Source organism: Dermacentor andersoni, chromosome 1 (assembly GCF_023375885.2).
Source record: "Dermacentor andersoni chromosome 1, qqDerAnde1_hic_scaffold, whole genome shotgun sequence".
Lineage (NCBI taxonomy): Eukaryota > Metazoa > Arthropoda > Arachnida > Ixodida > Ixodidae > Dermacentor > Dermacentor andersoni.
The window spans coordinates 57,449,091-57,474,243 of NC_092814.1; the positions used below are offsets into that span (position 1 = coordinate 57,449,091).

The window sequence follows — 25,153 nt, forward strand, 5'->3', positions numbered from 1 at the left end:
GTTCCGTCAGAAGGGCGGAAAAATTTTTCAGCGTTAGCAAATTATTTCAACTTTACCCGAAGTTAAGTTCATAGATTGAACGACGATGCATGCATTTTCATGGGCAGTATATATTGCAGTAAACATGCGCGGTTTCGCGCACCTATATATATGGAGGCATTAAGCGAATTCGCTTGATGACCGTGAGCACCCGCAGTCACAACGCTGGCGTGGTGAGGAACGAACGTCGCGGGGGAACGCGCGTGCTTGTCCCAAAGGGAACGTTCCGTGCTTCCGCTCCATGTACCGTTTCACTGTATGGCGCCTGCGATACTCGAGAGATCACGTGACCTCCAACGTTGGGCCCGTGGGCAGCGTATGAGCGATTGCACCTGGCACAGAAGGGCGGCGGCCCGAACGCGTCTCGAGTGTCCGTATAAATTGTTACCGCAATAAAGAGAATGAAGCCATAGCTCATCCGTAGCTCTTGGTAGCTTTTGCGTGCGTACGTTAATACCGCCTGCACGTTTTATTTACGACATACTTCACGAAACCGCTACAAATAAACAACATACCACTAGAATGCCTGACCATGCACAGAATATCGCAGTGTGTATGTTCGATGCTAAGCAGCATTCTCAATGTATATAATCGCAACGCACCCGTCAACAAAACGTGTTTTAGCAGCGCAGTGTTTGCGCAACCTGCTTGAACGATGTTCCAGTTTTCTATTAAGAGAGAACGACAGAACACTGAAGACATTGTCTATTCTTCGGGGATGCAATATTATAGGGTGTGGGGAATAAGAAAAACGCTGGATAACAACGGATTAGCTAATATATTATATAACGTTTAGTAATTAGCTGTCAAATAATGACTGTAGGAGCACGTTGAAATCGTGAAATAGAAACCAGTAAGCGCGCTATATACATATATATAGCGCGCTTATATTGTCACGTGGTGGTGACGTCAAAGAACACAGTAGCAAAACTGTGAAAGGCAAAACTAGCTTTTATTGGGCGAACCTGTGCCCACAAAACAGGCTACACTTAAAGCACAACGAGAGCGGCGAACACAGTCGGCGATCGTCGTAAATCTGATCAGCGGGTCATGCGCGTCGGCTTTTATAGTGCAGTCGTCGAATGTTCCAGACTAATCGTTCGGACCCGCGTGCCTTCCACAAAGTTCTACACCATTCGCGTCACGCGATGAAATCAGATAACATAAGGTTCGGCGACAACAGACAGCGGATAGAAGCATCGATAACTTTCCAGAAACTTCAGATACATGCAGGCGCGTCCCACGCTGTGCGATTACATTTGTTAGGCGGCGAAACGTGGTTGCCCGATACAGATAAGTACACGTGTCAATACCCCCCTCTTAAAAAGCATCGTCCCGATGCTACAAATATAAGAGAGCGAAACACAACAGGACACTTATTAAACATAAGTAACAAAACAACGAAAAGAAACAAAGTCCAAAGGTCAGTTACGCGAAGCCCCAAAGTTCATTAACGCTGGTAGTACGGCTTGAGTCGCACTACGTGGACTATTTCAGGTCGTGAGCGGCGCCGCTGTGATAGCGAAATGCCGTCTGGCACGACCTCATAGTCCAGTGCGCCAATACGTCGGATGATCTTGTACGGTCCGAAATAGCGACGCAAAAGCTTCTCGCTCAGTCCTCGTCGGCGTATAGGGGTCCAAACCCAAACACGGTCACCGGGTTGGTACTCGACGAAGCGTCGTCGCAAGTTGTAGTGTCGGCTGTCGGTCCTTTGTTGGTTCTTGATCCGTAGGCGGGCGAGCTGTCGGGCTTCTTCGGCGCGCTGCAGATAGCTAGCGACGTCAACATTCTCTTCATCAGTGACGTGGGGCAGCATGGCGTCGAGCGTCGTCGTCGGGTTCCTGCCGTAAACCAGCTTAAACGGCGTGATCTGTGTTGTTTCTTGCACTGCCGTGTTGTAAGCGAAAGTTACATACGGCAGGACCGCGTCCCACGCCTTGTGCTCAACGTCGACGTACATTGCTAGCATGTCGGCGAGGGTCTTGTTCAGGCGTTCCGTGAGACCATTCGTCTGCGGATGGTAGGCAGTTGTCCTCCTGTGGCTTGTCTGGCTGTATTGCAGAATGGCTTGGACAAGCTCTGCTGTAAAAGCCGTTCCTCTGTCGCTGATGAGGACTTCTGGGGCACCATGTCGCAGCAGGATGTTCTCGACGAAAAATTTCGCCACTTCGGCTGCGCTGCCTTTTGGTAGAGCTTTAGTTTCAGCAAAGCGGGTGAGATAGTCCGTCGCCACGACGATCCACCTATTTCCGGAAGCTGATGTCGGAAACGGCCCCAACAAATCCATCCCAATCTGCTGGAATGGTCGGCGAGGAGGTTCGATCGGCTGTAGCAATCCTGCTGGCCTTGTCGGTGGTGTCTTGCGTCGCTGACACTCTCGGCATGTCTTGACGTAATGGGCGACGTCGGCGGTCAGACGCGGCCAGTAATACCTTTCCTGTATTCTCGACAGCGTCCGGGAGAATCCGAGGTGCCCAGCGGTTGGATCGTCGTGTAGGGCGTGCAGTATTTCTGGACGCAGCGCTGACGGTACAACAAGAAGGTAGCTGGCGCGGATTGGTGAGAAGTTCTTCTTCACGAGCAGGTTGTTTTGTAGTGTGAACGAAGACAATCCACGCTTAAATGCCCTAGGGACAACGTCGGTGTGCCCTTCCAAATACTCGACTAGGGCTTTTAGCTCCGGGTCTCCTCGTTGCTGCTCGGCGAAGTCTTCCGCGCTTATTATTCCAAGGAAGGCGTCGTCATCCTCGTCATCTTGCGGCGGCGGGTCAATGGGGGCGCGTGATAGGCAATCAGCATCTGAGTGTTTTCGTCCAGACTTGTATGTTACAGTGATGTCGTATTCTTGTAGTCTGAGGCTCCACCGTGCTAGCCGTCCTGAAGGGTCCTTTAAGTTAGCTAGCCAACACAACGCGTGATGGTCGCTGACCACTTTGAATGGCCTGCCATATAGGTAAGGGCGAAATTTCGCTGTAGCCCAAACGATGGCGAGGCATTCCTTTTCGGTTGTAGAATGATTCCCTTCCGCTTTTGACAACGACCGGCTAGCGTAAGCTATCACGTGTTCATGTCCATCTTTTCTCTGGACTAGGACGGCACCGAGGCCTAGGCTACTGGCGTCAGTGTGGATTTCGGTATCGGCGTGCTCGTCGAAGTGCGCAAGCACGGGCGGCGACTGCATGCATCGTTTTAGTTCTTGAAATGCGTCGGCCTGCGGCGTTTCCCATTTGAACTTGACGTCACATTTAGTTAGCTGTGTCAGCGGCTCAGCGATGCGTGAAAAGTCCTTGACAAATCGCCTGTAGTAGGCACACATGCCAAGAAATCTACGCACTGCCTTCTTGTCCGTGGGCTGCGGGAACTTTGCGATGGCAGCTGTCTTCTGCGGGTCAGGGCGGACTCCAGACTTGCTGATGACGTGGCCTAGGAACAGAAGCTCATCGTAAGCGAAGCGGCACTTTTCTGGTTTCAGAGTGAGCCCTGATGACTTGATGGCCTCTAGTACTGTGGCAAGCCGCCTAAGGTGATCGTCGAAATTTCCGGCGAATACAACGACGTCATCCAAGTAAACGAGACAGGTCTGCCACTTCAATCCTGCTAAAACCGTGTCCATCACGCGCTGGAACGTTGCAGGCGCCGAGCACAGTCCAAATGGCATAACCTTGAACTCGTAGAGGCCGTCTGGGGTGATGAAGGCCGTCTTTTCGCGATCTCTTTCGTCGACTTCTATTTGCCAATAGCCAGACTTGAGGTCCATCGAGGAGAAGTATTTAGCGTTGCAGAGCCGATCCAATGCGTCGTCTATCCGTGGGAGGGGGTATACGTCCTTCTTCGTGATCTTGTTCAGACGACGATAATCGACGCAGAAACGTAGGGTTCCGTCCTTTTTCTTCACCAGGACAACAGGGGAAGCCCATGGGCTTTTCGACGGCTGGATGATGTCGTCGCGCAGCATTTCGTCGACTTGTTCTCTTATAGCTTCGCGTTCTCGCGGCGAAACTCGGTAAGGGCTCTGGCGGAGTGGTCGAGCGTACTCCTCGGTGATTATGCGATGCTTGGCGACTGGTGTTTGTCGAATCCTCGATGACATCGAAAAGCAGTCCCTGTATCGTCGGAGCAGACTTCTGAGCTGCTGTTGCTTAACCACGGGGAGACTTGGATTAATGTCATAATCTGGTTCGGGAATTATGGTCGTAGAGGCAGATGCGGCGGAATCCGAGAGGACAAACGCACTACTGGTCTCCAGAATTTCCTCGATGTACGCGATCGTCGTGCCCTTGTTGATGTGCTTGAACTCCCGGCTGAAGTTTGTCAGCAACACTTCAGTTTTCCCTCCATGCAGTCGAGCGATCCCTCTTGCGACGCAAATTTCACGGTCTAGCAGTAGACGTTGGTCGCCTTCGATGACACCTTCTACGTCAGCGGGTATTTCGGTGCCGACCGAAATAACAATGCTGGAGCGAGGCGGGATGCTTACTTGATCTTCGAGCACACTCAAGGCGTGGTGACTGCGAGGGCTTTCCGGCGGTATCGCTTTATCTGCCGACAGCGTTATTGACTTCGACTTCAGGTCGATGATTGCGCCGTGTTGGTTCAGGAAGTCCATACCGAGAATGACGTCTCGTGAACACTGTGGGAGGATAACGAAGGTGGCAGGGTAAGTCCGGTCATGAATGGTTATTCTTGCCGTGCACATTCCAGTCGGCGTAATCAGGTGTCCTCCAGCGGTGCGAATTTGAGGGCCTTCCCATGCAGTCTTAACCTTCTTCAACTGGGCGGCGATGTGTCCACTCATGACGGAGTAATCAGCGCCTGTGTCCACTAAGGCGGTAACTGCGTGGCCGTCGAGAAGCACGTCGAGGTCGGTGGTTCTTTGTCTGGCGTTGCAGTTAGGTCTTGGCGTCGGATCGCGGCTGCGTCGTGTTGAACTGAAGCTGGAACGTCGCGTCGTCAAGTCGTCTTTCGTCGGTGTAGTCTTGGCTTCCTGACTGCGTCGGGACGGCGGCGGGTCGTTATTATGTCGTCGAGGTGGTCTCTTCGTCGTCTTCGTCGGCGGCGGAGGATCTTCGTCAGTTCGACGAACAGCAACCGCACCTCCATCGGTTGCTGCTTTTAGTTTTCCGGATACGGGCTCGCTGACCGGCCGCGGGCTGGGCCAGTGTATGGTCGGCGCTGCGGCGACAGGTAGCGGCCTGGTGATGGCGAACGCGACGGTCGTCGAGAGCTCCACTGAGTAGCGGCGAGGTAGTCGGCGATATCGCGAGGGCGTTCACCTTGCTGCGGGCGTGGAGCGTTCACGGCGAAACCTCGCAGTCCCATTTCCCGGTACGGACATCGTCGGTAGACGTGACCCGCTTCCCCACAGTGGTAGCAGAGCGGGCGGTGGTCAGGAGCGCGCCAAACGTCGGTCTTCCTCGGGTAGCTGCGCTGGGCGACGGGTGGGCGTGCTGGTGGCGGCGGCGGCGGACGACGGAATTGCGTCGTTGCACGGCCCTGGCTTGGTCGCGGAGGGGGACCTTGACGGCGTGCGACGGCGGCGTATGTCATCGCTTCTGGCTGGGGCTGCGGTAATTGTGGTTGCAGCTCGGGAACTCCAAGCGATCGGTGCACCTCTTCTTTGACGATGTCGGCGATCGAAGCCACTTGGGGCTGCGACGAAGGCAGGACCTTGCGCAGTTCTTCGCGCACAATGGCCCTGATGGTCTCCTGAAGGTCGCCGGAATCCAGTCCTTGGATGGCGTACTGCGGCGTGAGACCCTGGCGGTTATATTGCCGGGTGCGCATCTCCAGAGTTTTCTCGATCGTCGATGCCTCTGCAGAAAACTCAGCTACGGTCTTCGGTGGGTTACAAATAAGTCTTGCGAAAAGTTCTTGCTTGACGCCCCGCATCAGGAAGCGGACTTTTTTCTCTTCTGACATTTCCGGGTCGGCGTGCCGGAAAAGACGGGCCATCTCCTCCGTGAAGATCGCGATCGTCTCGTTTGGCAGGTGCACTCTGGTTTCTAGTAGAGCTTGGGCTCACTCTTTTCGCACGACGCTGGTAAACGTTTGCAAGAAGCCGCTTCGGTACAGGTCCCACGTCGTTAAGGTGGCTTGTCGATTCTCGAACCAGGTCCTGGCAGCGTCTTCCAGTGCGAAATAGACATGCCGCAGTTTGTCGTCGCTGTCCCAACTGTTAAACGTAGCGACCCTCTCATACGTCTCGAGCCAGGTTTCCGGGTCCTCGAATGTTGATCCACGGAACGTCGGAGGTTCCCTGGGCTGCTGCAGCACGATGGGGGACGCTGGGGCTGCCATTGGGGTAGCGTTGTCCACAATCTTCTTGGTCTTCTCAGGTAGAAGTCCGTGCTCCGGGGGCAGCTGTTGAAGACGGCGGCTTGCTCGATGCTCCGGGACTACGTTGGTGTTCTCTTTGCGGTCCGGGCTTGGATCACGGCTTGTTGGGGGCGTCCGGTACATGAACGAAAAGCACCTCCACCAGATGTCACGTGGTGGTGACGTCAAAGAACACAGCAGCAAAACTGTGAAAGGCAAAACTAGCTTTTATTGGGCGAACCTGTGCCCACAAAACAGGCTACACTTAAAGCACAACGAGAGCGGCGAACACAGTCGGCGATCGTCGTAAATCTGATCAGCGGGTCATGCGCGTCGGCTTTTATAGTGCAGTCGTCGAATGTTCCAGACTAATCGTTCGGACCCGCGTGCCTTCCACAAAGTTCTACACCATTCGCGTCACGCGATGAAATCAGATAACATAAGGTTCGGCGACAACAGACAGCGGATAGAAGCATCGATAACTTTCCAGAAACTTCGGATACATGCAGGCGCGTCCCACGCTGTGCGATTACATTTGTTAGGCGGCGAAACGTGGTTGCCCGATACAGATAAGTACACGTGTCAATATATATATATATATATATATATATATATATATATATATATATATATATATATATATATATATTTATATATATATATATATATATATATATATATGAATTGGTACAATATGTACAACCATACACGGAAATCTCTAAATATTATCCCGCAACTCGCTAATGAAGGCCTTTTATCATTTTTCGATGGCTAAGAACCGTGTGTTCTATTCATGGCCGCTAAGCTGCGCCGTCATAATGGCACAACCTTTTAGTTTTAGAACGTCTCCTGTAACCTCTACATTAAATGTCACTGATACTTTGTCACTTTTTATATACCTTCTAATTCGCCATCTTTTCCTCTCTTATTATGGGCAGATGCGCAAGAGATCTGCATTTTCGCTCTCTCCCTTTCAGGCGTCCACACTTCCGTGAATGCGCTGAAATTTCGTGCTGCTATGAACAGACTACTTTAGTTCACGATAACATCGAAAGGGGGAAAAAAGGTTAAAAATGATTTCAGGTCGAGCTTTGAGTTTGCAATTTACTTCCTGTACACGCGCTTTACCTCGCCCATCTATACTTTCCTCGCCTTAATGCATGAGACACAGACTCACTAAAAGAGCGGAGTGCTAATGTGATAGCATTAACACACGCACACACACACGTACGTCACCGGCGCGCGAGCAGTGAAAAACACAGCCGCCGCCGGCTTTCTGCGTGGTGCATTCGCGCAGTGCTTGGTGTAGGTGCGCGCCACGTGCATACGTGATTTTAATTTTTTTTTGCGTGGCCTTTTTTACTTGCGGACGTGAACCACGTGGTGGTCTTGGATGGGCTATTCGATGAAGAATATCGGCTTTCCCATGGGAGGTGGCGGTGGTGGTGGCGAGTTGTCGCAGCAGGCGGGTTTAGCCTAGCGATCAAGGCCGGCAATTGCTCCGCCCGAGAGTGTCTTATAAAATTACTGTGGTGTTTCATCAGATGTCCATCAGACCAGTCGCTCTTAAGATAGCAGAGGGTGGGTGTAGGCCAGTTGGTGATTCATGATTTTGGGAAGCTTATACCGCAAGCAAAACACCGGACTTGAAGGAAGGGACAACACGAACCACTTCGTACTGTCCCTTTCTTCAAGTCTCGTGTTTTGCGTGCGGTAAACTTCCCGAAGTCTCTTTTAAAAATCCGATAAGGAGACGTGACGTTTCTTTGCGGGCTATAACTGGCCCTTCGGGAAACACAAGGTGTTGCAGGCACGTATGTGGAAGGCCCTTTTATTGCTGATTTTTCAGGAGAGCGTCCCTTTCGCCTCGAAATTTTGGGCACGGCCACAGAAAGTTTTCAATGTCGACTGTCTCGTCGCATGTTGTACAGTTCGGAGAATTGACGCGCCACTTTTGTTGTGGTGTGGTAAAGTGTGCGGCGAAACACAGCGATGATATCGGCTCATATTTGAGCAGGGAAACGGACCACATTATGTGTGCGTGTATGTGTGCGTGTGTGTGTGTGTGTGTGTGCGTGTGTGTGTGGCGTACTATACGCGATGAGCAATACATCTCGCTTGCGGGACTGTGGACGCGTGTTGCGTGAAATAAGGCCAGCCCTAGTGATCAAGCGGCGATAGAAATTCAGGACCCGTATTTCTTGAACAGCTGAGGATGAATGAGATGCGATGATTAGTGAGCGCAAGTGTCTCGGTACCATCTGCGCTGTATGCAGAAAAAAAAAAAAAAAAACATCGTTTGAGCATAATCTATCGACTGATAGGTATGACTATAACTGAGCTCCTAGCATGCTTTGACACTGACGAAGCCGCTTGTATACATTTCACCACGGGGAATACCCAAAAGGCAAACCACTGAAGTTATCGCGTTTTAACGCGTATTTCACGGGCATTAGGCAAAATTGAACTTTATTTTTATTTCTTTATCGTTATGCTCACCTTTAAAGCACGGACTTCATGCTATGATTATGGACATAAATATGCCGAAGTTGGGTCGTATAAAGTTGAGAGCAGCAAAAGGAGGCAGCAGACATAGCGAAGTTACAGCGCAACGGATTGAGTATGTACGCTTTTGCTTTGTACATTCACATGATCATGACTAATAATTAAAATTAAATTATGGTGCTTAGCCTCCCTAAGCTGCACAGCGCCTTATGAGGGACACTGTAAAAAAAGGGTCCGGATTAATTTTCACCCCCTGGGGATCTTACCGCGCTCATAAAGCACGGTAACAAGGGTTTCTGCACTCCTCCCTGATCTGAATTAGGCGCCGCCACTTGGTGCGACTCCACTGAACTGCTGTGATGGGTATGGCTGAGAGTTGCAGACGAAATTCATCTTGTATATCGTTTAAAGCTACAGTGAAGAGAGAGAGAAAACAAGGGTAGGAAAGGCAGGGAGGTCAACCAGAACAGCATCCGGTTTGCTACCCTACACTGGGGGTGGGGGAAAGGGGAATAGAAAGAGGAAGAAAGGGAAAGAGGAAGCACTGAGTACGTGTGGGAGCGACACCATACACAAGGACACTATAAACGGTCTGTTAAGCCCGTGCACTTCAAGTACCGCACTAGTGCACGAATCGCTTTTCGAGCCACTGACGGGTGTGGCCACGGTCCGAGTATTTTTGACTCGGTGAAAGATCTCGAGTCCAGTCTGCGTAAAGTTGCCCGCAGAGAGAGGCGTTGGACATCGTAGCGAGGGCAGGTACCCAATAGGTGCTCGATGGTCTCCTCGCACCCACAGGAGTCGCACATCGGGCTCTCGGCCATTCCCATACGGTAGGAGTATGCGTTCGTGAACGCCACTCCCAGCCACAAGCGACACAACAAGGTTGCTTCGCCGCGGGGAAGGCTAGATGGCAGTTGTAGCCGTAGCGTGGGGTCCAGTTTACGTAATCTGCAATTGAAGCCACTTGAAATTCAGAGATCTTGGGACTTCTTACGCGCAAGTTGGCGAAGTTCTCTGGCAGCGTCCGACCTCGCCAAAGGTGTTGGACGCGTCTTGGTATCTTCGTGGGCACACCGGGCAGCCTTGTCAGCTAGGTTGTTGCCGACGATGCCACAGTGAGCAGGAATCCACTGAAATATAATGTGGTGTCCACTTTCCAGAGCATGGTGGTGCAGTTCCCTGATTTCAGATGTCATTTGCTCGTAAGTTCTGTGACGTAATGCGGACTTGATGCTGTGAAGGGCTGCCTTAGAGTCACAAAATACGACCCATTTCTCTGTAGGCTCTTCGGTGATGTACATCATAGCGGCATGGAGAGCTGCAAGTTCTGCCGATGTAGATGTAGTCGTGTGCGACAATTTGAATTTAACTGTAACGTTCTTGGCTGGAACGACGAATGCGGCAGTTGAGCTGGTAGGTGAGGTGGAACCATCGGTATATATATGTATGCGGTCATGATACGTCTGGTGCAGTAATATGAGCGTAAGTTGCTTCAGAGCCGGCGATGGATGATAGGACTTTTTTGTAATTCCAGGAATAGCAAAATTCACTTGAGGCTGTCGCAGGCACCACAGGGGAGAGGAAGGCTTCGCCGCCGGTGTAAATGATGCCGGTATGTACTCATGATGAGCGCTAATAACTCGTGAAAAGGTCGCTTGAGGTCTCTCGGCTGGTAGGGAGGCCAAATGATGGTCGGGGATCCTTGACAGATGGCGAATGTGCGCTCTGAGAGAGTCGACAGCTACATGTGTCTGGATTGTATGGTCTCCTGCGATGGCGATTGTCGCTGCTGTTGAGGTGCACCTAGGCAGCCCTAAACACGTACGTAGGGCTTGACCTTGTATGCTCTCCAAGGCGCGAAAGTTCGTCTTGCATGCATTTGACAATACTGGTAGGCTGTAACGAAGGAGTCCGAGAAACAAAGCCCTGTACAGCTGCAACATAGAATGGACTGGTGTACCCCAGTTTTTCCCGCATAGAAATTGGAAGACCTGAGCAATGGCGACTAGCTTCTTCTTCAGATAGACGCAGTGAGGGCTCCACGAGAGGTTGCGGTCAATGATGACGCCCAGAAAGCGATGTGTCTTAACATAGAGTACAGCTTGACCATTGATGGTAACAGGATACGATGACATTTGTTTCCGCGTAAAACCAAGTAATGCGCACTTTTCAGTAGACACACTGAGGCCTTGCTCTCGGAGATAAGAAGCCGTCATGGTCGCCGCCCGCTGAAGCCTGGCTCTTAGCTGAGGGCGAGTCACCGCAGAGGCCCAGATGAAAATGTCGTCGGCGTATATTGAGACATGTACTGTCTGCGGTAGGTAATCCGCTAGTCCTACCAGGACGAGGTTGAACAAAATAGGGCTCAACACTCCACCCTGCGGCACACCACGGCAGATGGAATGGTCTGAAGTTGGGCCGTCTTCGGTCTGTAAGAAAAAACGCCTCTCAGTCAAATAGTCCCGAATCCATTGATACATCCGGCCACCAACTCCAACAGCCTCAAGTGAGTTTAGTATGGCCTCATGCGCGACGTTGTCGTATGCTCCTATTATATCCAGAAAAAGTGCCGCAGATAGGCGCTTGAGGCTTTTTTGGTTTTGGGCCCATGTTACGATGTCAATGACGTTGTCGATGGACGTGCGACCTCGACGAAAACCTGTCATGGCGTCCGGATAGATGTTGAATCGTTCTAGGTACCATTCCAATCGAGCAAGAATCATTCTTTCCATCACTTTGCCGACGCAGCTCGAAAGCGCAATCGGACAATATGATGAGATCTCAAGCGGAGACTTTCCAGGTTTCAGAATGGGGATCAAGCGGCTCGATTTCCATTGTTTAGGAACGGCGCCGTTCTGCCAAGATTCATTGTAGTAGTTGAGCAGCTCATCACGTGCGTCATGTCCAAGGTGGCATAGGGCAGCATACGTGATGCCATCAGGTCCTGGTGACGAAGAACGCCGGCAGGTCGCCAACGCAGCTTCGAGCTCTTCGAGTGAAAATAGCCCGTTCATTTCTGGTACACGTGCCTCAGGGATGTCATTCAATGCTGCGTCAGTAATGATGGCCACGGACCCAGCAACCCGTGCACAGAACTCTTCAGCCACTTGAAGTTCCGAGCGGAGTTGGTAGAGGGCTAGAGCAGCGAAGGGCTTCCTTTGATGCGGAGATGAGCGAAGACCCCTAACCGTTCTCCATATGTGCGAGAGCGATTTGCGGGGATCAAGCGACTGACAGAATGCTTTCCATCTCTTATCTTCCAATTTATCCATGCGACGCTGGACTTTCTTTTGTATGCGTCATGAAGCCCTCAGATCCAAGACGGACTTCGTGCGCCGATACCTCCTCCCCGCTTGTCGGCGTGCTGCACGCAGCCTCTCCAGTTCCATGTCCAAGTCTGTTCGCCTTGTTGACCTTGGAAGCGAGCAGATGGTTGTTTTCAATGCCTCTGCGATTGCTTCTTCGATAGTGTGTGAGAGGCCTTCCCGACATGTGTCATCCATATCCTTCTGAAATTTTGACCAATCAACTGTACGCAAGGCAGTAGAGGAGCGTTGCTCAACTCCTCTAATCTTTATGTATGTTGGAATATGGTCGCTTCCATGTGTTTCTATGTCTGTAAACCATTGGACGCTCGAGGCAAAGCACCGTGACACCAAAGTTAAATCCAAGCAGCTACTGTAGGTCGTGCCTCGCAGAAATGTAGGGCTGCCGTCATTCACGCAGCACAAATCATGGTCGGCAGCAAAGGAGGCAAGGCTCCTGCCTTTGGAGTCAATTTTAGTGCTTCCCCATAGCTGGTGATGCGCGTTGAAATCACCTGTGATAACCCAGGGGCCATTGTTCATTAGTAATATTTTCTTTAGTCGTTCACCGTCAAAGTGACCCGTTGGGGATATGTAGGCTCCAATTAGTGTAAATGACACATTCTTCTTTTGGACATTTACGCAGACATATTGGTTGTCGTCATGAGGCTCTATCGCATTAGCGACATATGTTAAGTCCGTGCGGATGTAGATGATCACTTTCGTGCTCGCACCGCATGTGGACGAGACGAAAGATTCATAACCGGACAGTCTGAGTGGAGTTGATGTATTTGGTTCGCAAATGACCAGTATGGGGAAGCGATGTGTGAAAATGAATTGGCGAAAGTCTGATATACGGGTCCTTAAACCCCTGGCATTCCATTGTAAGATCGACGCACTTTTAAGTTCAGTGCGGAAGGGGACTATTGATCGAGCCATGATGCTTAAACGATGCTAGCAAGCACTGGATTTAGTGCATCCAGTATTTGCAGAGCGCTTCGAGCTGCTGGTGTTTGCAGCTTGTTCAGTATAATGCGCATTGTATTAATTAGCGATTGCAGCATATCAGCCACCTGCCTGTCGTGGTCGCACGAATCGCCGACAGTAGACGTCGGGGGTTGTCCAGCGAAAGCTTGCTACAGTGAAAATGGGGCGCAAATGAGTACCTTCAGGATAATGCAATACAAGTTTTTGTGCGAAGACCAGTCATTTAGGCGAAATATCGTCTCGGCACTGTGAAAATGTGCACCATCTGTGAAAAATGTTCGCTTTCGAAGTGCAATAAATTTTTGTGGCTGTTTGATCTACGCAAGAAGCACACTCTTACGAAATCCCTACAAGCTAACTTAAGGGAACCATGCAGTCGGCAACAAGGCTACGTTGTTGTGCCAGTAAAGCGGAGACGATTATACTTTCTAAGCACAGTTCGCAGATGCTGTGGCTTAAAAAAATAGCAATATGCCGTAATTACGATCGCGGCAGTCAAAATACAAGCAGCGCTCTTACGCAGAGAGAGCAGCTCGCATGGACGTTTTTTGTCAACCAGCGTCCACTACGAAGGTGCGGCAGATGGGAGGGACACTCGCAGTGACGTCACGCTGTTTGCAAACAGGAAGAGGTGAATGGAGGTCACTCCGCACGAATTTTCGCCGTTGCCGTCGGCGTGAGGTTTCGTATAAAGTCCAAGTGCGATAAGATCGTGTGCTGTTTTCTGTGGGTGCGAGGGAAAACGTGCGAGGATGAGCCGAGAAGAATGGCGACTTGATGGACGCCGTTCTCCGGCCTGCCCAATGCTGGAGGCCACGTGATCAAACGCGCGCTAATGCAGGAAAGGGGGGTAGGGTTAAGTGGCGCGCGTCTTCTCTACCACGGCCGTGGGTGCGCATGGCTGTCCGCGCGGCTAAGCGCATACGCGGGCCACGCGCCGTATCTTTGAGGTAATCTGCGGCGGATACAAATGTTTGGCGAGCCGAGATGGTTGGTCGCTTCACGTGCGATGTCTTACCGTGCGCCTAGGGTTGAAGATAGAGTAATCTCAAGTGTCAGCAACGCGTTCATGCGAGGGGCAGCCTGAACCATTCACTTCCCTAGTCCTGCGCTCTTCATCCCGTCAGCCCTGTGACAGCGAGCGCGCGCGTTCATCGAGCGAGATATGTTAAGTTTTGCCTCTGCATGCGTGGTACCCTGCTTGTTCATTTATTTATTAAGCGAATGTCCACAGCAACTTATACGGCCGATAAAACTACGAACCTTACTCTGTGCAGTTATGTAATGCTTTGCTATCGCTATCAATTCTTCAACTTGCGGGCGAAACTGCGGAGCATATCTTTAGCGAGGCTGAAGGAATTCCATCAGCCATATACGAGAATGAAAGATCTGCCAGCTTAGCTACATATACGTCGTTTTTCTAGTGGTTCGTGGTGTGAAGGGCAACGCACGGCATTATACGCGCTTGCTAGACAATCTCACGTGCGTCATTGTATTTCAACAGCAATTTTTCACAACTATACTTCCGTTCAGCTCGTGGACCCCAAGGTTACCGCAAGTTCGGCGAACCGAGGTCGAAAGCATCCTACCTTGCCCATGTAGACGTAAAGAAGGACATTTTGGAAAACGTCAGGCTTGGCGTGCGGTAGGCGGATGGGCGTAGGGCTGCCCGGAGGAGCTGGCGTAACTGTGGAGCCCGGTACTTTGCAGACCTCGCCTCGCTTCACGTTCTGGAAGTTGCTGCACCTGCAACAGGGCACATCACGATAAGTTCACCGACGGCAAGCCGACTGGCAGCAAAATGTGCACTGGCGGTCGGCAAAATGGGGAAAAATTCGCTCTAAGCCATGCAGAGGTAGTCGGGTCTTATTTGAGTGGGGAATCTTCTGGAACACGTGTGTGTGCGTGTGTATGTGTCTTTGCATGTGTGAAGGCTTTTTCGTGAAGCCAAGAGCGAGTCTGTCAAGCGATAAGTGATTACACACAGTTTTACCGGCACTTCGGTGACTATCTAGGCGTTTGGTAACTCTAGCTGCTCTACGAAAACGGCCATACAGATGGCAAGAAAACCGGGCTGCAGTCGACAAGAAGGCTTTGAATTAAAAAAATTTCTAGACCGCCTTTCCTTGACAGAGTGTTTTTTGTATAGCAGCAACAAGCGTTAGCAGTGAAAGAAAATTTAAGTGCAACTGGTTACATTCTTCAAAAGCAGAAGACAATCTTTCGCTTCCGCACAAGAATATTTTGACATCTTGTAGTAATGAATAACAGACCGACTTACTTTGCCTTACCTGTGGTCATTTTATTGCAACTACAAAAATTAAACAACCTGCCGACACTTTCTCTTAGAGGAAGATAATTATTTGTCATAATTAATTATGCTGCGTGCCACGGCACAGTGCAACACCGCTACTGGTTTCCATTGAATTTCTTTATTCTTTGATCAAGCAAGTTGAATAATGTGCCATAGTTTATCGCACAGGTAGTCCAAAATAACTAAATTCAGAGTTTGAAGTATTCTTACAGAGAGAGAGAGAGAGAAACAACTTCATTTAGTCGCCTGACGGGTGAAAGTATTCTTACATAAACATTTCAAACCAGCGCAAATACCGCAAAATGTTGCAGCGTTAGTGAAGGGGATGTAGAAAATAAAACAGAACGCATAAAAGTATAAGCTCTGAATGCATTTTCTTTCTTTTTAACACAATTTTGACACAGTAAATGGCAAGAACTTCGTGTTAATTGCCTTGCATTTGTTTTTTCTGGCACTACGCGGATTCGCTCGGAATTAACCGGGCGATGAAGAATGGCGTCTCAACTTGACGGAAAGAAGGAGCCTTTGCATCATAAGCTGTGCATGCACTGTGCTTATACACCCCGAATGTTAAAACAAAAAGTAGACAGATCCGAAATTCACTTATCTTAGTGGGCATGATTATTTTAATTGCTCAGTGAAAAATTTACGACATTAAAAATGAAGCCGAATAAAGCAATCAAATTTTCTTGTTGCATGTGACAATGTGGTCGCACATGAGCGTTGCCCTCTCGTGTCGTGTATTTATGTATAATAGAGTAGAACGCTTCCAGCGCCGGTGTGTTAAGGAATTCTGAGAGCTAATACATCAGCGCATTTAAATTTACATTCTCGCCAATGTTATTCGCTCCAATTTTAGCACTGTACGTTGCAATGGTTTTTCGACGTTAAAGAGTGAAGTGAAATGGCTAGTGGTGTAGAGAATAATAAATAAAAGGCAGGGAGCTTAACGAGGACTGAGCCCAGTTGGCTACCCTGCACTGGAGGAGAGGAAGGAAAAGATTAAGAGAAGGAAAGAGAGAGTCCACTGTTGATGTTGCTGACGCAGTGGAAATTCTCACCTCTTTATCACAGACAATTGTCCAGTGCGGTTGCTCTCATGAATCGCAGCAGCACTTTTGTGGCCTTCTGCTGTTGTGGGAATGCACTTAATTGGACTGGTTGGTTGATGACGAAGGGGGCAAAAACAGCGCGAAGGGCAGGATGAAAATTGAGGCGATGTACCCTTTCGTCTTGTGCTTCGCATTGTTTTTGCCACCTTCTGCAGTTGTGATATGCGAGACCATGATCCCAAGACCTCGTTCAATCAGACAGGCCTTCCATCTGGCTGGCTTAAAGCGGAGCGGTGGGCAAGCCACCTATGACTTCCCTATACTGCTGCACAATTATTTGACAAATGTAGCGCGGGCGTTCATATCATACGCGAGCATCATAAACATGGCATGTATTTTTTTGTTTTTCTTTTACCTGTTCATTTCTTAGCAACAACTCCAGTAGTAAACCTGACACAGTCAAATGCGTCTTTATCAATGAATATTTGTGCGGGCTGGCAACCTCACAATAACCAATAAGTGGATCATGATTCATTTAGGCTCAATGGCTAACGGGGCGAACCGCGCCAGGCCCGAATCTTTCGGACCCGGGCCGGATACAGGCCAGGTTTGAAACCACCGGACCGGGCTCGGGCGGGCCAGCGCATGGCACATTCTGGCTCAGGCCGGCCCAGAGAAAACGACGCGTGCAGTGCTCTAAGGGACAATGCCTGCGTACGCACGGTGAACACAAAACGCGGGGCCGCCCGTAAACTTACGCTCCGGACGCCGTAACGTTAGCACTCTAAATTTTCGGCGGCCAGTGCCCTCGCCAACGGTTATTCGATATGTCGATTGGGCTTCTCTTCATCCCTTTTATTGCGATAGCAGTTACATGGACAATCCAGGCGCATTTTTACCGTCGCCGTCGCCGTGATGTTCCGTATAATGTCGAAGGGCGATAACACCATCGTTGAGCGTCGTATGCTGCGTGCGCGAGTCAAAGCACACGAGAGAAGCCGACGATCGCGACTCAATCTGGCGCGCGCGAAGGAAGGAAGCGGAGAGAGCAAGCGCGGCCGTCTTCCGTCGCGCGAAATGACGTGGGGGGATGGGAGAGAGGGAGGGGGCGGCGTTGTGCTTCAGCAGCAATTACGCATTTCGTGACGGGGCGCAAGGGTAACTGACGATCGCGGCTAGAGTGTACTCTAGTACACTCTAATCGCGGCTCAGTCTCGCGCGCCATATATGGAGGAAAGCGAGTAGGCAGCGCGTAAGGAAGATTGTGGGGGGCGGGGGGGGGGGGGGGAGGCTTCGACTCCGCCAACAAGTTTGCACGGCCGCGCGCGGTTGCGCGCGCCGTATCTTCAAGGCTGCAGACGGCTCATACCTTTGTACGCGCTGTGTTATGGCCGGTTTCGCGTTGAAGCGATAAACCGCACGAAGTTCACTTCACTCGCTGCTGCTGCCACGCTTGCTTGCTCCAGCGTTTTGACAGCGAATGTCCGAGCTCATCGAGTGTGATGTGTTCATGCTTGTTTGTGCGCGCTGACACCATGCTTGTTAATTCATTTAGTGAGCGTATGTTTCAAGTTTATACGGCCGGTAAAATTACTATCCTTACTTCCAATAGCTGTCTACTAAGTTGCTATCGCAATCGATGCTTCGCCTTTCGGGTGAAACCGCGACTTTTTTCTGGCTTTTTCTAATTTTCTGTTTCAAGCGACAATTTAATTAAGTTGTTGCTAAACAGAGCTGAACTTTATTCTTTCTTTTATAGAAGCCCCTTCAAGTTCCAGTGGTAAAATAACGAACAAACCTTAATCCAGGGTAACGTTCTTGTTCTCCAAACTCAGAGCAAATGAGAAGAAGCCGCCAGCGCACAGTAAGGCGCGGACCACGGGATGGTGTGGGAAAAGAAGGAAGGAGAGAGGTGGGGTCGAAGACGGCGAATAGAGCTCGCGGGAGACCATTCCGTCTGAGGCGAGCCGAAACGAGCGGTAGCCACGCAGGGCACTCGTCTAAATCAATGCTCAAGTGCGTTTCCGCGTCTGCGCCTACAGGCTCGTTGATTATTAAAGGCTTTCCGGCGGGTCATTAGCCCTGTTCGCCGCCCCCCAATAGGCCGCCCTGATCGATCCCCAGGAGCGCGCTCCGAAGCCGACTCCGCAGCCCAGCGCGGCAAAAATAAAGGAAAGAGAGAAGCCACACGCGAGCGGCAGGCGACAAATTCGAGCCTTGCTAGAGGGAACCTCACGGGCCCTGGGCGCTAATGGCCACAGCCTGCAATTTAGAGCGGCCTGTTCTTGGGGCCTTGTTTCCACCGCATCACTGGGGCGGTTCCGGGGCACCCGGAATATCCGAACGACATTGAGTTGAACCGTGCCGGCGACGTGTGCGACACGAACTGCACGATTGCTTTGGCTGTGCGACGCAGCGGCAATGACCGCGAGACCGGTGTGCGCAAACACTGCGGATTTCAACAGCGTGTCCTCACCGCGCGACATGTGTCGTCATTCTGGGAACCCCATTAGTGCGTTCGGGTGCCTTATTATTATTATTTTTTTTTTTTGTCGTCCGTGCGTTCAGGAGGAGAACAGTGCTGCCGTTGAATGGCGCTACCGACAGGGAAATAAATTACTGGAAGGAATAACTGCTAAACACTTCCATACGTTCTCTCTCACTTCCGCCTCTCAGCCATTCGCTTCACTTTGTCGTTCTCAGCGAAAGGCGTTCAACGCTTTCGTCTTGTTTTCCTCCGACACAACCAGAACGTGGCTAAGGAAGGAGTTGATTTGGTGGAGTAAAATTAGCAAGAGATAAGAAAGCAGAAGCAGCAAACTCATAAAGGAAGCGAGAGGACACGGAAGGACGGTGAAACACATGGCATTCTTCGTTCGTTAAAGCCGCTTCGCCACACAATGACCCATCTTGAGAAGAAATCAACGTTACAGGCGCGGTCGGATATTTGCAGAGGTATAGAATCAGGTTTGGCACCCGCGCACGCGTAGTGTGGACGGACGGACGGATGGCGCAATGATTTCGTACAAGCTGCTGGACCGCAGACCTAAACGTTGATTTATGCTTCAAAGCATAAAGTGTTCTGAAAATTTTCGGCTTCAAATTCAGACGCATAAATGTTATTACGCAGAGAACACATGCATAGCTGCTGCAAGTTATTGACTACACGACCTGAGAATCTTGATTTGCGCCGTCAGGAATTCCATATAATCAAAATAATTTTATAGATATTGACACAATAACAGCAAGCTACAAGTGCCCACAGACAGACAGACAGACAGACAGACAGACAGACAGACAGACAGACAGACAGACAGACAGACAGACAGACAGACAGACAGACAGACAGACAGACAGACAGACAGACAGACAGACAGACAGACAGACAGACAGACAGACAGACAGACAGACAGACAGACAGACAGACAGACAGACAGACAGACAGACAGACAGACAGACAGACAGACAGACAGACAGACAGACAGACAGACAGACAGACAGACAGACAGACAGACAGACAGACAGACAGACAGACAGACAGACAGACAGACAGACAGACAGACAGACAGACAGACAGACAGACAGACAGACAGACAGACAGACAGACAGACAGACAGACAGACAGACAGACAGACAGACAGACAGACAGACAGACAGACAGACAGACAGACAGACAGACAGACAGACAGACAGACAGACAGACAGACAGACAGACAGACAGACAGACAGACAGACAGACAGACAGACAGACAGACAGACAGACAGACAGACAGACAGACAGACAGACAGACAGACAGACAGACAGACAGACAGACAGACAGACAGACAGACAGACAGACAGACAGACAGACAGACAGACAGACAGACAGACAGACAGACAGACAGACAGACAGACAGACAGACAGACAGACAGACAGACAGACAGACAGACAGACAGACAGACAGACAGACAGACAGACAGACAGACAGACAGACAGACAGACAGACAGACAGACAGACAGACAGACAGACAGACAGACAGACAGACAGACAGACAGACAGACAGACAGACAGACAGACAGACAGACAGACAGACAGACAGACAGACAGACAGACAGACAGACAGACAGACAGACAGACAGACAGACAGACAGACAGACAGACAGACAGACAGACAGACAGACAGACAGACAGACAGACAGACAGACAGACAGACAGACAGACAGACAGACAGACAGACAGACAGACAGACAGACAGACAGACAGACAGACAGACAGACAGACAGACAGACAGACAGACAGACAGACAGACAGACAGACAGACAGACAGACAGACAGACAGACAGACAGACAGACAGACAGACAGACAGACAGACAGACAGACAGACAGACAGACAGACAGACAGACAGACAGACAGACAGACAGACAGACAGACAGACAGACAGACAGACAGACAGACAGACAGACAGACAGACAGACAGACAGACAGACAGACAGACAGACAGACAGACAGACAGACAGACAGACAGACAGACAGACAGACAGACAGACAGACAGACAGACAGACAGACAGACAGACAGACAGACAGACAGACAGACAGACAGACAGACAGACAGACAGACAGACAGACAGACAGACAGACAGACAGACAGACAGACAGACAGACAGACAGACAGACAGACAGACAGACAGACAGACAGACAGACAGACAGACAGACAGACAGACAGACAGACAGACAGACAGACGGATGGACGGACGGACAGACAGACAGACAGACAGACAGACAGACAGACGGACGGACGGACGGACGGAAGGGCGGACGGACAGACAAACAGACGGACTCAAATTTGTTTTCAAAGAGCGAAGCCCACATGCAGGTAGCAAAGAAAACAGCAAAACACAAATATTTGTCTTTCCTCGTCAGCCTATGGCTTATCAGTCGTAGCGGTGAGTGCCGACCACTTTCCGAAGTTAATTGCTGATGTGGGCTGTCTGGGCGAAGATGAATGTCGCGGCCGGTCGCTTCTTAGCGGACAGCATGCGGGCTTCGATCAACATTGGTTCGCCAGTCGAGCGTTACACGCAACCGAAGTACACTTGCACTTGTGCGCTGAACGATGCGGGAGAGGCAGCTTTCTTTATAGTTTCGAACTTAAGAATGAATGAATGAAACCACGTTTATTCCACATTAAAATGCGCCAGAAGACGCTGCGGTGGAAAGGGAGGGGTATTATTGCATAAGGGGAAGGGTGAGGCTACCTCCGTGTTATTAACGAACGTCCTGGAGGCAGCTAAGTGGGGGGCCGCATGAGGCTTGTGGCTGTCGCGGAGCCGATCGCCGACCGGTGGTGCCGCCGGGTCCTGGAGGAACAACAGCAGTGCTCGCCAGAGCTCGGTGGCATGGTCCGGAGACGTGGTATCCGGGCAAGCCCAAGGGATATGCTGCTACAGTTCTTGTCACTGAGGACAGGTTTTATTCGCATGCCTCAAATGTTCTCTTTAGCACAGACGGCCTCCAGAGACAACAGGGCAAGTCATGTAGGGCGCACACCCATGACGGCTTCCCAGCCCTACGTCTATACAAAATTCCGGTTGTAGGTGTAACAAAACAAGTAAGTCCGCGAAAAAACAAACAAGATCCTGCGGATATACAGGGTGTCCTAGCTAACTTTAGCCAGAGTTTTAAAATATGCAAATGCCACGTAGCTGGACAGAACCAAGGTAATGTTGTTTGCCGACGCTTGGAGATAGATTATTTCTTGCATTCCGCCTAATTGAATAATTATTTTTAATTAATTGATCAACTCCTAACATGTTATAATTCGATGAAAAGTGTCAATAAGAACATTATAAAGCAACATAAATGACTCCCTATACAGCTTTCTGTTCCTCAATACATGCTACATAAGAGTGTTTTTGCGAGCATGAAAGAAATCCGCGAATACATGCAAAGTGCCTAGAGCGACCAGTCGCGCGGCAATTTTGCGTGCATTTCACGCACGGAAAAACACTTTCATGTAGCCCGTATTGAGCAACAGAAAGCTGTATTGGGAGTTTTTCATGTCGTTCTACAATTTTCTCGTTGACACTTTTCATCTAATTATAATATTTGAGAAGGTTCTGTCCAGTTGCGTGGCATTTGCATATTTTTAAACTCTGACTAAAGTTAGCCGGGTCACCCTGTATAGGGGTTCCACACAAGTGGCCCATTGGGTAACCTTACGTAAAACTTTCCCAAGAACAAATAAAAAAGAAAAAGAACTGCAGTAGTGCTTGCAATGCGAATTAGGTTCGACGAAGAGATGCCATATGGTGACGACATCGCTTGGAAACCAGCAAGAAAAGGAGAAATAGCCGACATTTGCGTGTTATATAGGGGACGTGTGTCCATAATTGTTCGCACCCTTGCTGATGTTTAATTCCGTCTACTCGAGGCTCGTTCTCCTTTTCTTTTTTTCCTGACATCGCAGCCGGAGCAGTGCTCAACGCGCTGGATCCGCTTGCTTCCCTGGCGGCTTGCCTCTCCGACCCGAGGAAAGCAATTATTCTCCGGGCAAAGATTCTGTCTCGGACAATGCGCGCCGCAAGTGGAGACGAAACAAAGTGAACAGACGGCGCAGTGCAAACTTTTGCGTCTTTTTTCTTTTCCCGAACGGGCACCCTGGTACGGCACGCTGTAATGGAAGCAAAAAGAAAACGGAACAAGGAGAGCGAGAAAGAGAGCTCAGCCGGTGGAAAACGGCGGTGGCTGCCAAGAGCGTCGGCGAAGAGCGGAAGGTGGGGTGGAAGCCGTGTGCCGCACAACAGTGCCGGAGGAGACCGGCAGCCGGGAAACGCCGAGACGCCGAGGAGGCATTCCCGAGGGACGCTGGGCCTCCGAGGTTTTTCCCCGGGTTTTCCTAATGTGTGTTTCGGCACGATAATGACCGCTCCCCGATAGCCCCGCAAGACCGACCGGCCGAGAAATCGCGCATCAAATAGTAATAAGAAAGCGCCCCGGGCCCAAGCACGCGCCGGCACCACAGTGGTGGTCGTGAGGTGGGGGGGAGTTGTGTGGGCGGGCGCGCCAGGCCAGGTGCAGCGCACGCACGCCGACACAGCCAGAGGCGCGCGCGAGCAGCCAGGCGGCATGCAGGGCTGCGCACACCGCGCTGAGATTGCCCGGCAGAGCGAGAGCACAGGAGGCGCACGGCCGCGCGCCGCAGCCCCCGACTCGCTTAATTTTTCAGGCGACAAAGCGCGCTCCAGGAGACGCGACAGAGTCGTCGGGACCACCTCAGCTTGCTCCTCTGCATGCGAGAGCGAGGGAGGATTTCCCCGAGACCGCGCGCAAGCCAAACTTTTCCAGCACGAGGCAGGGAAGAGAGGGATGCGTGGTTAGGAGAAAGAGGGATGGAAAGACGCTTCAGCGTGCATGCGTCTCGGTATCCCGCTATCCTGTAGTGTACTGTGCGCGGTTTACGTTCTTATGCAAGGTGCGGCAACGACTCTGTTAAGACTGGAGAGCTAAGCGCTCGCTACTTTCCTAATTCCAAGCGGTAGATAACAGGCAAAATTAAATATATATATATATATTGTAAGGGGCGGAGTGCCCATTTCGCAGGGTGCCAGAGGCAAAAGTCCGAAAAACATGGAAACACACACTCTTACACCGAGTTACGAGACTTATCCTTCCACAGAGCACATCCAGCATGAAGTACACAGCATCCCCGATTCTTGTAGAGCATCCTCGGATCCGCCAAAGAGGCTAGACAAGAAGAATTAAGGCGCGATTTTAACAGCGGCGCGTGGACACGTATAGGGTCCTCTCTCCTTACAGAGCACGCTTCATCAGTATTACAGCACTGAGAGCACCCTAATGTTAAGATGAAAGCACGCAGAATAACTTTTCATTGACATATTTTTGTGTCAGGCGTCATATCGGCCATTTCTTTCCATGCAGTAGTAGAAACGTTACCTTGTACTTGCTTTAATAGTAATGTTTACCTAAGACCGATTGACCTTGTACTACATGCGGGCCATTTTAGTTTCCTTCTGTGCGCGTAGCCATGTTCTGAACGACGGTGACCTGAATGGCGGTGCAGAAGGGCGGTGATCATGGTAGTAAACCACGGAGTTTCGGTCTCATAGTTTACTACCATGATCACCGCCTTTCTCACTGAACTTAATAAACACTCGCACCTCACTTCCTAGTCGTCGTCCTTTTCGACGGTATACTGCTTATAGTATTCCGATGGAGAGATTAAAGATAAACTTGACAAGGAAGACAAGGACCGCAGAACGAGTGACGGAACGGCAACTCATCAATGCAACGTTGAGAGAAAGAAAAACTGAACAGCATGCATCAGGCAGCGAACAAACGATGATATTCTATGCAGTTGAGATTACTAGGAAGTGTTGGTTGGGCAGGTCATGTAAGGCGTAAATAGACAACCGAATGTCTATTAGGGTAAGATAACGGGCTTTGGCATTGGAAGAGAAACGCAATGTAAGGCAGCAGAATACTAGATGAACTGAACCGATGACGAAGTTCGCAAGTACGGTAAGAGTTCGACTGCCGCAGGTCACACGCGTGTATTGGGAGATGTATAAGCAAGCAAGAAAGAAAATCGTAGTGCTTTGAAAACCTACAAAAGGGTTTGAACATG

The 25,153-nt window shown here is 50.4% G+C and overlaps 1 protein-coding gene across 1 annotated transcript in view; it reads right to left on the reverse strand.

Annotated features, from left to right (window-relative positions):
* The window catches only part of LOC126546297 (kelch-like protein 20), a 170,597-nt gene that overhangs the window by 19,896 nt on the left and 125,548 nt on the right, over positions 1 to 25,153 (reverse strand). Inside the window, exon 3 of the mRNA XM_050194474.3 lies at positions 14,747 to 14,903. Coding sequence (XP_050050431.1) covers positions 14,747 to 14,903 — 157 coding nt within the window. The remainder of the gene's footprint in view (positions 1 to 14,746; positions 14,904 to 25,153) is intronic.